This window comes from Alosa alosa, chromosome 6 (genome assembly GCF_017589495.1).
Source record: "Alosa alosa isolate M-15738 ecotype Scorff River chromosome 6, AALO_Geno_1.1, whole genome shotgun sequence".
NCBI classification, from domain to species: Eukaryota; Metazoa; Chordata; class Actinopteri; order Clupeiformes; family Clupeidae; genus Alosa; species Alosa alosa.
The window spans coordinates 21,144,526-21,160,620 of record NC_063194.1 but is presented as its reverse complement, the minus strand read 5'-3'; the positions used below and the strand labels follow the sequence as shown (position 1 = coordinate 21,160,620).

At 41.4% G+C, this 16,095-nt stretch overlaps 1 protein-coding gene across 1 annotated transcript in view; it reads left to right on the top strand.

Annotated features, from left to right (window-relative positions):
• pitpnc1a (phosphatidylinositol transfer protein cytoplasmic 1a) overlaps positions 1-13,344 on the top strand; it is a 38,946-nt gene extending 25,602 nt beyond the window's left edge. Inside the window, exons 3-9 of the mRNA XM_048247062.1 lie at positions 546-634; positions 828-835; positions 2,837-2,908; positions 5,263-5,358; positions 11,552-11,707; positions 11,834-11,897; positions 12,210-13,344. Coding sequence (XP_048103019.1) covers positions 546-634; positions 828-835; positions 2,837-2,908; positions 5,263-5,358; positions 11,552-11,707; positions 11,834-11,897; positions 12,210-12,514 — 790 coding nt within the window. The 3' untranslated portion in view covers positions 12,515-13,344. The remainder of the gene's footprint in view (positions 1-545; positions 635-827; positions 836-2,836; positions 2,909-5,262; positions 5,359-11,551; positions 11,708-11,833; positions 11,898-12,209) is intronic.
• Positions 13,345-16,095: the final 2,751 nt, after the last annotated feature.

Here is a 16,095-nt window from a genome sequence, read left to right as displayed (position 1 = left end):
TTAATTAAGAGATAGGCTTTTACCTAGTCAGCTAGTCAACTTTACCAGGGGTGCCAATATACAGTTTATGGAGGGCACTGTAGTGGTTAATTATGTAGCCAATGTCTATGTCTAGCCAATTTCTCTCAATCAAAATAATTTCATGTCTTCTGCTAGTTAAAAGGACCACATTTGTTGTTTGATCCAGCAGTAGTATGTTGTTTCTGTGCACCTAGGCACAGCTTTTCATCAGTAAGATTAATCCTCTTCATCATCTGGGCATGCAGGGGCTTTATATGTGTTTTAGTGCAGAATGCGTAGCATCCTTAAGGGCTTTGGTGGTGTATTAAATAATAAAGACCTTACTGAAAGCCTATCAATTCAAGGCTCCTTCTTCCCAAGTCTCCACATAAATCTGAGTCGTGAGCAGCATGAAAGGCACGCTGGCTTGTTAGCATCAGCACCATACCTCATGCTCCAGCCCAAAGACAACATTTTCCATCTTAGCAAATAGATGGATCATCCCTGTTTCTGAAGTCTCCTGTCTTCTCACCCCTCCCCTGTAGCAAGCTGCCAAGCTGGGCAAGAGCAGTGGTCCCCAGAATATTCTATGTGACAGAGAAGGCCTGGAACTACTATCCACACACAATCACAGGTAAATCATCCATTTATCAATTGTTTTCATTTTCATTTGTTGATTGATTCGTGATGATTAGTTTTGTTTTATTTAGTGATTCCATGATAAGTTTAATTCCCACATAACTCCTGTATGAGTCACAAATGTCATAATGTCCATCTCTTTGCCTTTCTCTCTGTCTATGCCCACATGGATGCTTCCCCTGACACAGAGTACACAGTGAGTACCTTCCACTCTCTCTCCCTTCATCTCTCCAGGTGACCACTGTAGCACACACACACACACACACACACAACACAGCCAGAGTCACGAACTCAGCGCCAGCCCTCCAAAGGCCCCCTCGGCCCCCTGTAACTGGAGCGCCTCCACCCGTGACCATCCACGCATGCAGCAGGGATTGGAAATAATTCAGCCAATGCTCCCCACTCCCCCCTGTGCCCGATAGCACAGAGTGCGGAGCAGTAGCCAGCGGTCTCGAAATCCGGTCTATGAAGGGCTTGTTGCCCGCTGCGATAAAAGGTGGGAGTGGGGGGGGAGGGGGTCTGACGCGGTGCCGCGTGTGTGCCACAGGGAGATAACAAAAACATCCCAGCTGTTGCGGGTGCCCCTCCGCTGAATGCAGGAGTACCCGTGGGCAGTGCGCAGTGCACAGGTTAAATATATCTGTGTGGACCAGCGCCAGAGAACCACAAAAAACAAACGGCTCCTTGATGTGGACTCTCAATGATTTTCTCAAGTGTTATTTTGCAGCTGCTGTTTAATACGTGATAGTTTCATGATTAGCACATGAGAGAGAGGGGAAGGGGGGGATGGTTCATTTTTATACACTCCATCAGGAGTTGTATTAATGTATTTATGTGTAGGTATGCCCCATTGGACTCCTCCTGCAAGGCTTTTACGAAGAGTTTTAAAAAACACATGTACAGGGAAACTAATATGATCTTTCTCTCTCTCTCTCTGTCTCTCTTTCTCTTTTTGTCTAAGGTCTGAGTTGACTATGACTCACACCAATCTGTCAATGAACAATTTAAAGACTGAATGCATGAGTAAATGAGCTCCACCGCAGAGTGGGAGAAAAAACAGTTCTGTCTCTTTGAAAATCAGACAGATCGACTCCTCTCTGGAGGTTGTCCATGTTTCACTTTTGTACACCTGTTTGCCATCCCAATGACAGTTGAATTCGCTCTAAAAGCTATTTTTCTGGCCAAACATAGGAACAGCCGTGACTGAACGCATAAAACTATGAGGAGGGAGATCAGGGTGCCTCTACAACAGGAGAAGTACACATAACAAATTCAATTAGTGCTACTGAGCTCAGGTTTGAGTATCTTTATTATTAATCTCATCTGATTATATAGTATATTACTACCTACCCAACGTTTAACATTGTGCTCCTGTGATTGACAAAGAGCTTCAGCTTGGTGAAAACTGATCTTACTACAGTTATATTCTGTGCCTATAGTGTACCACTCACCTGAAAGCGTAGCTTTTTATTTAATGGTGCATATTAGATAGTCTTGGCTTTTTGCTGGATTCTGTTGTGACATTCTATAGAACTCATCACCATACAGCAGCATCACAGAATAAGGTTTCAATTAGCCACCGATGCTGTATAAAGGGACAAGGGGGGAGAGCACCATGATATACTGCTTTGCCACGCTTGTCCATTTCTTGTCATCCGTAAAGCGTTTCATCATTTGCCCCTCTCCACTAACAGGCCCCGGTCCTCTCACACAAATCAGCAGATCGCAGACGGGGAGCGGGTCCAGGAAGAATCAGAGATCATTAATTACTGAGACACACACACACACACACACACACACACTTCTCATCTCAGTCCCTTGTGTGCTTCACAGCTCCTTTATTGCTCCCATTGAACTTTGCTGTTTGGACTCCTTCCCCCTTCTGTTGCATAAGGGATCAGTGCAGTAGCTGCCTATTGTGATTGCTTAAATGACATAAATGAATTTAATCCAGCATGTTGTTGGCATCTATGGAGAGGGGGTAAGGGTAGCTGAGAGAAGTCCTATATACATATATCTAAGTCATGTATGAAGCCGGACAATCTTCTTGATTATGAAATGATGTGACTGAACTGAATGCAGAAATAAATTGTACAGATAACAGCTAACAGGAGGTGACAGCTAACTTCACTAAGTGAAATTCACTCTGAAGTGATGCATAAAGGAATCACTCAGGATTATTATTTTTCCTCCACAGTGCTCATTTCTGCCGAAGTTCTCCATTCATATAGAAACTAAGTATGAGGACAACAAAGGCAGCAACGACAACGTAAGTCTGTCAAGAATCGTGTGTAATGTCTGTGTTTATTTTTTCTTGTCTCAACCATGTTGTTTAATATCACAGCAACAGTTCTCAAACAGTCTTCTCATTCAAGATCAGCACGCATGAATTCCCTCTGCTGCTCTTCTCTGTGCTCCATGTGACATTGCACAGCATCGCATGGGCCTTGTTTTAGGTGCACTTTCACCATTGCATTTGCTGTGCGCGACTTCTGCCATTAGAGTAGGAAACTGAAGCTCTCTTACTGGCATGAAATGAAAGAAAACACAATGGAGTGTTTCATTTTCAAAAATCTTATGGGAAAGGCTCTACACCAGGAGCCGTAACCTTCTCGGTGACCTAAGGGGCTGCACACATGGTCACAATCGGTGCATCCAGATGATCCAGCTGAAGCATTAAAAATGCATTAATTGCCCACCACACTCCTTGTTACAGTTGCTGAAGTGGAAGCACCCCTCTGAGAAAATCATATCATGATAAAGGTGTGGAGAAAACGGCCTGTCGGTTCTTGTGTTGTAATAGAGCCTCATCTGAGCAGATGGAATACTGAATGTGATCTGGGTTGTCTTTTATGGGCTAAGACACGCTCGGTGCTACAGTAGACCTGATGAGCTGAAAATCAGATCTAGGTTGAATTTAACATCTGTATTGTCACGCCCAAGCGGACCGGAGGCATATAGAATCTCCTGCCTGGTTTACGCTTCTCGGGCCTCCAAACGGGCCGTGTCTGTCAAGTGAGAAATCTCATTACGGGAGAAATGAAGAGAGACACTGACATGAGTCAGGCGTCTGCCCCCGTGGCAGAGAGACGGCTGAGATGGAAAAAAAAGCTTCGCTCAGAAGTGCCATTGTGCACGTTTGTAATTCAGGGTTATGTAAACACGCCATATCCAGAGCTATGTGTGCAATCTCCTTTCAGCCTCGCTGAAGAGATGGACGAGGGGTCGGACACATCAGACTGTTGTGTTCTGTTTCGTTTGTGCTTGGCCCTGTCTGAAGGCTGCTTAATTGGTGCACCTGAGAAACTGATTAGCTTCGCTCTGGCCCTGCGCCCGCCCACCCAGGGTCGTGACTCTGGCGGCATAACAAATGACTGCATCGGTTTGTTGACTTGTCACCATAACCTTGAGTGAAGAGCAGGAAAAAATAAAAGGAGAAAAGCCCCGCTTGGGCTCTTTTTATGAAAGATGTGTTGCTGTGGATGATTCATGATGATGAGGATGATCATTACTATTCAACTCATTTTAAAGAAAGGGGAGGAATTATTATCAAGGACGAAGGGCATTAGAGCAGTGGTATCTTTTGCTGGTCATTGAAAACTTTCAGAAAAAACATTGGTGTTAAGACTTCAAATAGCTCAATCTGTAGCATACCTTTTATGGTGTGGAAAACGGGAACGGCCCATCTGTCACCTTCTCCTGAGCCAAAGATTAATGCAGGCCTGTGTTTTTCCAGGACTTGACTGACAGGGCAATTTTCTGTGAAAATGTTTCTGTGAAAACATGAGATGCTGAATATTTGTGTGATTTCAGGCACAGACGACGGATGTTCATAAGGTCAGGGACTTGTTATTTTCCACAGAGCTACAAAATTAAATGTCAGCTGTTTATCTGAGGATTTTCTAGTCTCATGTAATATATTCGCTTTGAGCTCACTTACTTGATGGAATTTCACCATTAAGCTGACATTAGTATTCTTTGTCAGTTCACCGAAGTTCTATTAGGTCTCAAGTGAACAGGCATCATACTTGAGTTTAATTGATTTCCTCTGAAAAGGTGGCAGTTCATAAGTTATTCAGGGGGTGATCTTGTAGTACAGAGATGAGATCTATTGTTTTCCTGCCTTAGAACATCTTCTCTGTTAGTTCCAGTTAACCAGTGTTGGTCTTTTTATCTCTTATCATTGTTGTGTAATTCCTCTATCTACAAAAGCACCCGAGCAGTATTGTAGAGGACACCTCAACCCAAAGTTAAAAATAATAGCTGAGTGCTCACCTTCAGTACTACTACTCCCTGACCTCTGCAGCTGAACGTACAGTATATCACACTTACTGCTGCTCCGCTTTATTGTGCACACACTGGGGCTTTCTAAAGCAGAGCCAGAGCTACTGGAACAAGAAGATTATGTAATGCTGTCGTGTGGGCAAAAATAAAAGCAACCATAGAGCTCCATCTTGTGCTCATCAAAAGAAAAGCACTTGAGTTGGATTACATGTCCTGCTTCTTTTCCTACTCATTACCTCTGTTTAGTTTATTGCTTTTGTTTTAACTTTGTTTGTCACCATAACTAATGGTCCCTGTTGTCCCTGTGGTAAGTCTCCTGTATGCCACTTCCTCTTGTAGATTTTCGACACCGTTGAGAAGGATGAGACAACGGAGATGTGCTTCATTGACATCGCCTATGACGAGATCCCTGAACGCCATTACAAAGAGTCAGAGGTGAGAGAGAGCTCACAATATTACAGTAAGATTGTTACCAGGTTTATGAAAAGATTATGTTATTTACATGACTGTTGTTATTGGATCTAGGCAGTCCATCCATTTTAGATGGATGATGTGGATAAATGGATATGTCATACATTTTTTCTTGTTTTCTTTAATCATGTTGTTATTGGTATCAGTGCTGATTGAGTTCCAGTTCCTTATTTCATTTCAATATCTATTTGTCTATCTCACCTAAATATCTTTAGCCCCTTTTCGAAGTAGAAAAATGTCCCTAAAATCTACAGGAACATTTCCTTTATGGGGTCATTTTTAAAAGGAACAGGAATAGATTATCCAGAAAATCTGTGGACCTACCCCCCATTTACCTTCTAGAGACTTAGTAACATTTCCTGAAATGTTTCTGAATGGTTCCTGATGTTAATCCCATTAACATTTCAACACAAGACAATTAATGCATTTTTCGCAATGTGTTTCAATATCAACAGTGACCCTCAGACACCTTTAGAGAGAAGTTAGTCGGTCAGTTGGTCAGTAAGCAAGCGTAGCTCCTGTCCTGATAGATGACCCCTCTTCCAGAGGCCAGTTAGTTTATCTCCTCCAGCCCGCATCTCAATGAGAGCAGCCTGCTGTCGGATCAATGGCTTCTCAATTCACTGGCTGCCTCCTCTCAGTAGCCTCCATTGAGAAGGGAAATGTTCGGCCAATCAATATGTGCTAAAGAATCAAGATTTTCCACCAGACCTGCAGCTCCAGCCAGTAGAGACATGGCAGTGTGTTTGAGTGACTAGGGTTCGGTGTCTGCTAATGGAATTGCACACTGATTAGAATGCAATTTAAATCAGCAGGTTTTTTCTTTACTTGGACTTGTCATTATTTAATGTGGGTGAAACAATACCAGCTCAGATGATCCAGTGTGGATTAATGGATCTTGTCCATGTACAGCAAATCTAATCAAAATCACTTGCTTCGACTAAATAGAAAGCTATTTGTGAGTCATAGTCAAGCTATGGTTCGCTGAAGAACAGATTAATACAAATAGATCCATTAGTTTGTGAATGGGGTTAGCAATATGCTTTTATGCATTGTTCCAAAAACCCTTGATCAGATTATCACTGGAGTATTATTCTACTCTGCAAAGCACTAAAATAATAAAGTTGTTCCAAGTTATATTTATTGCTGCTCAAGAACATTTGAATTCTATCAAACTGATGAAAACATTTGGTCTGGAACAGGAAATGAAGATGGCGGGGAATAAAACCCCTCATTTCACTTCCTTCCATATCGCATACGGCAGGAGAATAGTGTCTCACTGAGTGGGATTAATTAGCAGGTTTTGCTTTGCACCCTTGTCACGATCTGTAGGAGGCAACCTTTCTTAGTACAATTTCCTTCCTCACAATCAACCACCGTGTAATCACAATCACATTCATTGTTCAATCTGTCATTCGGACATACCAAGGTCTACTGCTCTGAGATCAGTTCAAATGCAAATGGAAGTCCTTAGAGGTCACACACCTGGAAGCAGTGATGACTTTGGATAAGATGCACACAGGCACATACATTAATTCAGCGCCCACACGTGTCTAATGTGTGTGTGATTGAAATACCTACTTAATTGGCCTAAAAGGAAGTGTTTGGCTGATGTAAGGCTAAGGTGATGAGCAGAAACCCTATTGTGTAGAATCACTGACTTTGTAATTAGACTTGCACAGTTCATTAGAAAGAGAAAAGATAATTGTGCAGTCAGTCTTGGTGCAGCTGTTTATTATTCCGTAGACTCCTCTCACTTTGTTAAAGGGACACCAGGCAACGTTTTCGTGTTAATTAATCATCCCGCCCCTACTGCCTGTAGGAAGAATATCCCACTTGCAAGTTCGGTGTATCCTACCCGCCGACCGAAGCAGGATCAGTTTACAGCACAGAGGCAGGCTAACAAAACGCTAGAGATTGTTGCAAACGTGTGTATAATGGCAGAGCCGGCGAAGAAGCAGCGAAAACCCTTGACGGAAGACGCAAAGAAAAGGAAAAGAGCTTCAGACCGAGCGAGGGGGAGTTTCGTAGAGAAAAAGCATCAGGCTTGGCTGGTGTCCCTTTAAGTGGCACTCCAGGGTCTCAATTATATCTCAAAGCATTAAACATGGTTGTGCAATATTTGCACAATATGAGGAATATGATTTTTTTTTTTTTTAGATTTGTTTATTTTTACATGCACATTTTGTATGTTTCAATACATTTAAGAGCAAAAAGGTGAAAGACCATGATTTTGGTGGAAGTAATCACAATGGATTATGTATATTGTATACACTCATCACATTATTGCAATACGTCTGTAAAAACAGACATTGGGCTCTATTTTGCATCCGAGCGCAATTGACTTTGTATACTCGCGCTTTTGTCTTTCCTATTTTGCAGTCAGTGCATATTGGAATTTTCCCTCCACAGGTACATGCCTGTGAATTAGGGAATTCGATTGCACCCACGGGGGCGGTTCAGCGAAAAGACGGGGTGTGTTCCAGCGCAAACGTTCACTGCTGACATTTTGCAGTTTCAGAAAACAATTCGGCACAGACCAGGAACTACCTGGTCTAAAGTCTGTGGCGCAAATGCAGATGCTATTTTAAGGGCGCATGCATGACCACAGGCCTGCATGAATGAATGCGTTACACACCAATCTACAGACACCCACGTGCACAGACGGAAACATTCAAAGCCTTGATAATATTTGTCCATTTCCCGGTTTTGTTCGTGCATTGGTGACCTAAAATATCTTTACAACCACAACGCCTAATTATGACCTATTAATGTGGACAACTTTATACAGCCCTATAAATGCTAAAGTTACCTTTAGTTTTGTTCCAATTTACTGTTGTGTATGGCTTTAAACATCGCATGCGCTTTAACATCAGCCTAAGCATTATTCCAGCTGCGCTAAGGTTTTAAGCACCATCATTTTGCCTACCTTGTTGTAGCCCATCTGAAATAACTCCAAGCTGTGTTATGTTCCCTCCATCCTTTCGTTATTTTCAAAAAACGTTTTATATCCATGATGGCCTTGAAGTCTTGAGTTAGTGAATTAGCTTAAATCAGCTTTTATGTGCTGTTAACCAGCAACCTAGTACAAGAAAGCAGCAAGTATGGCTACAATTTCTGTAGTTGTTGCATCCATTCTGTTATTCTCTCTCCTGCTCAAACACATGTTGTGCGTGCATTAAGTTGATGATAACGTGTTTACAAACTCTACGTAACAGAAAATATTGTAAATAGCCTACTGTCATGCAGTTAATGGGATACTGTGCAGAGTTGAAAGTTAGGTCAACTTGGAAACTGTTTCTCTTGTTGAGTTGCCTGAGGGTAAGGAGCCCTTGCTTGGCCGCCTGTGCTGCGCAACGCACACTTCGCTCCTCTCATCTATACATTCTGTAAACCATACATAATTTCAAAGAAAAATATTACCACTCGAGGGAAATCAGTGTGGTGTCCATTAAGATGTGAAAAAATAGGCATACATCTAACGTACACATTTTCACGAATCACGGATGTGTTGATGACATAAATTAGGAAATATTAGAGGACTTAAGAAGACGTGATGTTGAATTGCATGCCGATGCCATTTAACCCAAATGCCCCAGCGGCAGCACGGGAGAGTACATGTTAGATTACATTGTACATTGCACAAATATCACCATGCATTCATAACCTCGTGATTCAGTGAGAGTGATCCCAAAACATCGGAAAGTATGTCTTTGTGACAATTCTGCATTACATTTTGTCAAGAGGAAAAATCAATAGCTAACTGTTCCCAACTGAACAGTGATTGGCCTGGCAAATACGCCACCATAGCAATCAGCTATGGAACAAGCGTGCCTGTTGTTAAAGGGAATGTGAGATGACGCTCTGATTGGTTTATTGCACGTTACGCCCAAACCACACCCAATGATTAATGTAGCTACTTCAGACCACCCCATTTTAGATTTGCGTCGGGCAAAACAGTCATTAACCTACCGGTAAAATAGAAACAGCGCTCAAGATCCGCCCACAAAGTCACTTGGGTTTTGTGCAAAGACACTTCCGTTTTAGACCATTAAAATAGAGCCCACTGTATCATTGTATCATTTTTAGGTCACAAACAGAGTGCTCGTTATCTGCATACAGTATGTGTGCACGTTCATTTTCATTTTTGTGCACCTATTTTCAATGTTTATGAATTTTATGAGGATAAGGACGGCTGACGGGCTTCTTTCCCTGCCGCAATTGCATGTCCTGTACCTCGATCACCAAGACCAGCAAATTCACTAGCTACTCCACTGGTAAACAGTACAACATTAGAAAATTCATTACATGCAATTCCACTAATGTAACTTACTTGCTAAATTGCCGTTGTGGTTTGCAGTACACAGACTGCACCCGTAGACATTTAAGAGTCCACCTCAATGAACACCGCAGTGCCATTAACAGGCAGTCACCAGTTGCGAAGCATTTTGCAGAAGCTAACCACTCCGTCTCAGAGCTTAAGGGCTGTATTTTGGGTACCAGCGCATGGCGTAAAGTTAGTCACCCGCGCAAAGTTGAATTTGGTATTTTACACGTTTATATTTCAAGCATTGCGCCCAGGGGTGTGGCATTAGGGAGGGGCCTGGCGCGTTGTCTAAAAATCGCAATCATACACCACCTAAACCTGGTCAGAAGTCAATGGCGAGTTGTTCATATGCTATTTTAAGAGCGCATGTCAACAGTCATATTGGCGGGTGCACGCACCATCTTTCTATCATTCATGAACGCACACCAGCGCACGTCCATGTAAAGCATTACAAATTGGGAAACATAATTAGAATAAAGATATTACGAAATACTGTACATCTCATAATGAATAGTTATTCACCATCATTTGCAAATTGGTAATGACGGTTAAAAGTGATTAGGGGAGAGGCGAGAGACACGTATGGAGCACAGCTGAAGACGCACTGTCACAAGATATAAGCAACTCCTCTGCAGGATAAATGTTGTTTTATTCAGTCATTTGAGCAACATTAGGGTTTAAGAATGACTATTCCATAAGGTCTCGCAAGCAGCCTCCTTCAAATGCACCGTTGAATGCCAAAATACCGATGCATTTATTTGACATATCGCGCTTTGCGCCGTTAAAGAGAATGACAGATGTCATTCTCATTGGTTTAAAATGATGTTACGCCCCAAACACACCCATACTGTAAGACTGATTAAAAAACCTAGGAACACCTTGTTTAGCCATCGCTCCCCGTTTGATACTTGAAACCCCTCCCAATGTGAACTGGACATCCTACTAAATTTGAATAGACTTTTGACAAGTGACGATGCACTTTAGAATGTCATGATAGGGCCCCATATGTCTAGGAATAGATAGTCTCTTCTACCCGCAGGAGGAGCTGTACAGGACAGACGCTCCTTCAGTGCGAAGCGCGTTGGATCTATTATCTTAAAACATTACATCCACATGGGTTAAATGATGACTTTGACTTGACTTGCTTCCTTTGAGCTGGTTTAATCTGCTGATTATAAATTTGAATATCCATCTATTTTTTTTAATATTCACTTGATTATTGTTAATCTTGTTTCCTTATGTTTTTTTTGTTTTTCTATTTTTCCTGTGATTTTTTATTTTATTCATTATCTTGGGTCAGACTGTCTACTGTACTAATGAGCCTGAGGGCCATCTTAAATCATGATTCTTTGAGTCTACACTTCAACCTACCTAGCTAGGGGTCAGGTTTGATTGACAGAGCTGCCACCAAGTAGACGCAGACTATAAATAGGTGTCACGTCATTGTGTATGGTTTGCACTGATGAAGGTCTGAGGACCGAAAAGTTTGTACATCACCTCACTTGGTAGCACCTTGGTTTGATGGATTAAACACTTCGTTTATTTATTTTTCAACGGCAAATAATGGTGTGCGAGTTTTTTCCTTGATTGACTGTTACGTTGCCCAAAACTAACACACCCGCACGGCCTTAAGTAATTGGCGCGAGACCCTACCTGTTTAACATGAGGATAAGGACACATTTCAGAATTGGAATAAGGTGAATTTAATTGATGAAAATTACATTTAATCTTAGCCACAGTGTGGTTTGCCTACCTTTGCCGATTTTGAACTAGCAATGTTCCAGAGTTCACCCATACTAAATCAACCACCCATTTGTCACTGCCTCTCAGGACCTCCGCTACTTCACGTCAGAAAAGACATCAAGGGGCATGCTGAAGGAGGACTGGAGGGACACCCATGAGCCCATCATGTGCTCCTACAAACTGGTGACCGTCAAGTTTGAAGTGTGGGGCCTACAGACCCGTGTGGAACAGTTTGTTCACAAGGTCAGGACCTCAAACTTCGCTGTCAATTCTCACAGCTCCAGTTCTTGTCAGGATTTAAGTTGTTCTCTCTCTCTTTCTCCCTCTCTCTCCTTATTTATCGCCCACTCTCCATTTCCCTCTCTTCAGATTGTTAGGGAGGTCCTTCTGTTGGGTCACAGGCAAGCATTTGCTTGGGTTGATGAATGGATTGGTAAGTCACAATTATTGTTTATTTAGTGCTCTTAGTTGTACTAAGAGATACTTCACCACGTGGGGATGTTTTAGAGACCCGTCACACAATCTATCCAAACCATGTATTCAGAATATCCACTATAGTGTTTAAGTAAGTGTGCTTCAGCAGAGGTGTTGTAAACTTGAACTCAGTCATGCTTGCTCCTGAAACCTCAGTTATAGAGGGTATCCACACATCTTGACATGTGTGAAATGTGTAAATTTATGAAGAAAATATAGCCTCCATACTAGCACATGTAGAGAGATGTGTGATTGTGTCTCTCCTTGGTAGACATGTCCATGGAGGAGGTGCGGGAGTATGAGCGTGTCACACAGGAGGCCACCAACAAAAAGATCGGCTCCTTCCCCCCTGCCATTACCATCAGCCAGACCCCACTGGCATCCTGCGGCCCCTCCAGCGCGCCCACCACCCCCCTCTCCACCGAGCCCCCTGACTTCCTGCCCGTGCCCAAGGACCGGCCCCGCAAGAAGTCAGCCCCCGAGACGCTCACGCTCCCCGACCCAGCACGCCGCCGAAGCTCCTCTTACCGGCTGCCCAGTTTGTTCTCTTGGCCCAGCTCGTCCCAGAACGAGTGAGAGACACTCCCATGGACAGAACATGCAACCAGTGGGGATGCCATGTTTCTAAATCGGTTATGGCTCTGTCTGAGACAGACAGGGGAAGAGGGAGACACAAGGCACATGCTCAAGATATACAGTGGACACTCCTTGTGTAAACCGTCTCACCTAACTGCTTCAGGAAATCTCAGGATTCATATACACAGAATAAGGGGCAGAATTTAAAGACAAGAATTTCATGGCTTAAGCAGAAACAGATTGAATTGCAGAATGACAATAACATTTTGAGTAAAAAAAGAGTATAATGTTAGTATGGAGCCAGGAGCAGTTTACATTGTAGTATCAAATGCAACTGAACTGTCCAAAACATTCACCAAGTCCCCTCCAGTGCCACCAACCGACTAAAGAAGGTCATGCATTCACTGCTCAACTGTCAATCATTTTATTCTCCACTTCCTGATGTAGTGCACATACTGTAGTGATGTCAGTTTATTGTACATAGTGATGTCAGTTTCTACTGTATTGTATATTCAGACTGGTTATTACCTGACCTATTTTAAACATCTCTTCCCAGACTGTGGTCTTGATGGCCTTTAAATTGTGTGTAGATTTAGAGACACTTACATGGAAGTGACACCATCTCATTGATTTTATTGCATGCATTTGGTGAGCTACCTGTGGTTTGGTTTCTGTGAAAGTAAAGATTGAATTGCATTAACAATATGGTCCAGAATCAGACGTGATTATGTATTGATATGCCAAACAAGAACTGAGCAGCTACTAAATACTGTTACCTGTTACTTTTTCCAGATTTTGTAAATGTTTTGTCCATAAACCTTTCATTGTGATGGAAAATGTTTTGATTGTATGGACACAGGAGGTGGCTTCACAGCAAAAGTGAAAAAAAAGGATTTTCAGGAACCTTATGACCGTCATATAGGTTGAGTCAGCGTTTTTTTTTTCCTTCAGTGAATTTCCGTCAACGATTCCCGGGACACTGAAAGACCGGGCTGCACGAAACTTGGTGGGCATGTAGCCCCACATGGATGACACAGAACTATTGTTTTTCCCCCTGAAATTAACGAGGGTAGTTTTCTGTGAATAATTAGAGAACCATAGGGCCTAGGATGAACAACTTTTTTTCGTCTCAAGGGGCCATGTCAACCCATCCCATATCCACTCATTGGAGGTATAGCGCCACCTAGTTAAAAATTAAAAACCAAAAACGAGGCGTTGTAATCACAGGTATCTTTGGCTAACATGTTCAAAACTGCACGAAATGTGAAGTGTAGGATCATTATGACACCCCTCTGAATGCATGCCAAGTTTAGTGGAATTCCGATCATGGAGGACCATACAATAAATTAATATAATGTGTACATTTAGTGATTGTACACCAATCAGCCTGTAGATGGCTGGACAGTTTTCTGTGAATTTCTCAAGAACCGTAGGGCCTAGGATGACCAAATTATTTTTGTATGTTGGTCTCCAGGGGCCATGTCAACACATCCCGTATCCACTCATTTGAGGTATAGTGCCACCTAGTTAAAAATAAAAAGCAAAAACAAGGCATTGTACTGTAATCGCAGGTATCTTTGGCTGAAAGGGTCAAACTGCACCAAATTATAAACACACACAGACATAAACACAACACACACACAGAAAGAAGCACACATATGCACAAAAATAAACACACACTATGCACACACCCATTTACATACACAAAAGTAGGAGATGGAGCAGGCCCGGATCTAGGCTGCTCAGATTGATAGAAATCTGAAATAGAAATTTGGGGTGGGCAAAATGAATACCCCCCCCCACCACCACCACCACCACCGCTCAGTTTAACCTACAAATGCCTTACCTTTTACCTTAAAACCCGTATCTAATAGCAAACATGACATATTACATAGAACTGTTAATCATAGCCCTGATTTTAATATTTACAGATATCTAGGCTATATTTAACATTTATTTTCTATGTGGCCTGTTATGAAATCATGTATTGAACAATTAAAGCACAGTTCAGCTTTAAGAAACTCAAATAGTCTACATGCATGCTTAGCATTTTGTGATCATTAAGGCTACTTTGACAAACTCTTAGTCAGCTGATTTTAATATTTACAGATATCTAGGCGATATTTGTAACATTTATTTTGTATTTGGCCTGTTATGAAATCATGTATTGGACAATTTAAACACACTGTGAAACCTGAAGCCCAAAGTTGGAGACATACATTTAGACATTGCTGCAAATGTAAAAGGGTGGTTGACATGACATGGCCTTTTTTTGGTCCAATGTGTCAAAGATAGGTAAATTATAAAAAAAAATATATAAAAAACTTTGGTGATATTGTTCAGAAAATGCTGTTTTATATGAACATACAGAGCATTCATGGGATTAATCTTCCATTTTTTCACAATTTTCAGCCAAACTAGAAAAAGCTCATATGGCGTGACTGTCCCAGTCACATTTCACAAATTTTGATTTTGAATAAAAACAAGAAAATGAATTCATTTTCTGTTTATTCAATCATATATTGATAACCCAGATGCCTGCTTGTGAGTCTGCTTGATTAAAAGTTCAGGCATAATATTGTGAAGCCACCCTTAACTAAAACACTTTGTCCCAGAAATGGATATCATATGGTGTGACGCCATATTACTTTTTTTAAACGGGCAATTGTTTGGAGACCTTTGGGGAGTAGGGGGTCCTCCTTCTTTCAGGAGGAAGAACACCCCAGAAGGACACTGAAAGTTACAAGGTGAGTTTTCTCTCTTCATGTTTTCAAAAAAATCAAGTACTGTATATCCGGCACTCCTGCTTGAGTTCCCTTTTGCATTGTCTTTTGATGTGACGCATTTTACGCAAAAATGCCCAAATAAAATTACTTTTCAGTCAATATTACCTTTAAAACTATATTGTCATATTGCAGTTAGCATGTTTTTAGGATGTTAGCATAAAAGCACATTGCTTAATGTCATGCTAAGTACATGAAACCTCATATGGTGTGACCCCATATCATATAGTGTGACCAGGATTTCTCGTCACACCATATGATTTATTTGTCACACTGTATAATAGAAACTGCATTTTCCTGCATAAATAATGTTTTTTCATACATATGTTTAACTCATAATTAAGTGTAATATATATTTTGACATATTTAACATGATTTAACATTTATTATTTAAGATGTGCAACTATTGCATGTTTTGCGAATCACACACACATAAAACACAGAAATCACCCCACACACACACTCACTCACACTACAGCCTTGGATACAAAAGATACATATTTGACATTCTAAATATCAATAGTAGTCTGAGAAAATAAATTCTGGTGTTAAAGAAAACAGTAATATTAATGTTGTCTTTAGCACTATAAGTAATTGCAACAATTTAATCTGATTATAATGCAGGAAAACGTTTTAAATTATCTGAATACATTTTTGAATTTGTCTTTTAACAGATATAAAGAGAATAAACTCAAAGGCAGGGACGTGCACAGGAATTTTGAGGGGCAGTTGCTCTGACCTGAAAAAACAAGGGCACCCAACAAAAAAAAAAAAAAATCACTGGCTATATGCAGGACT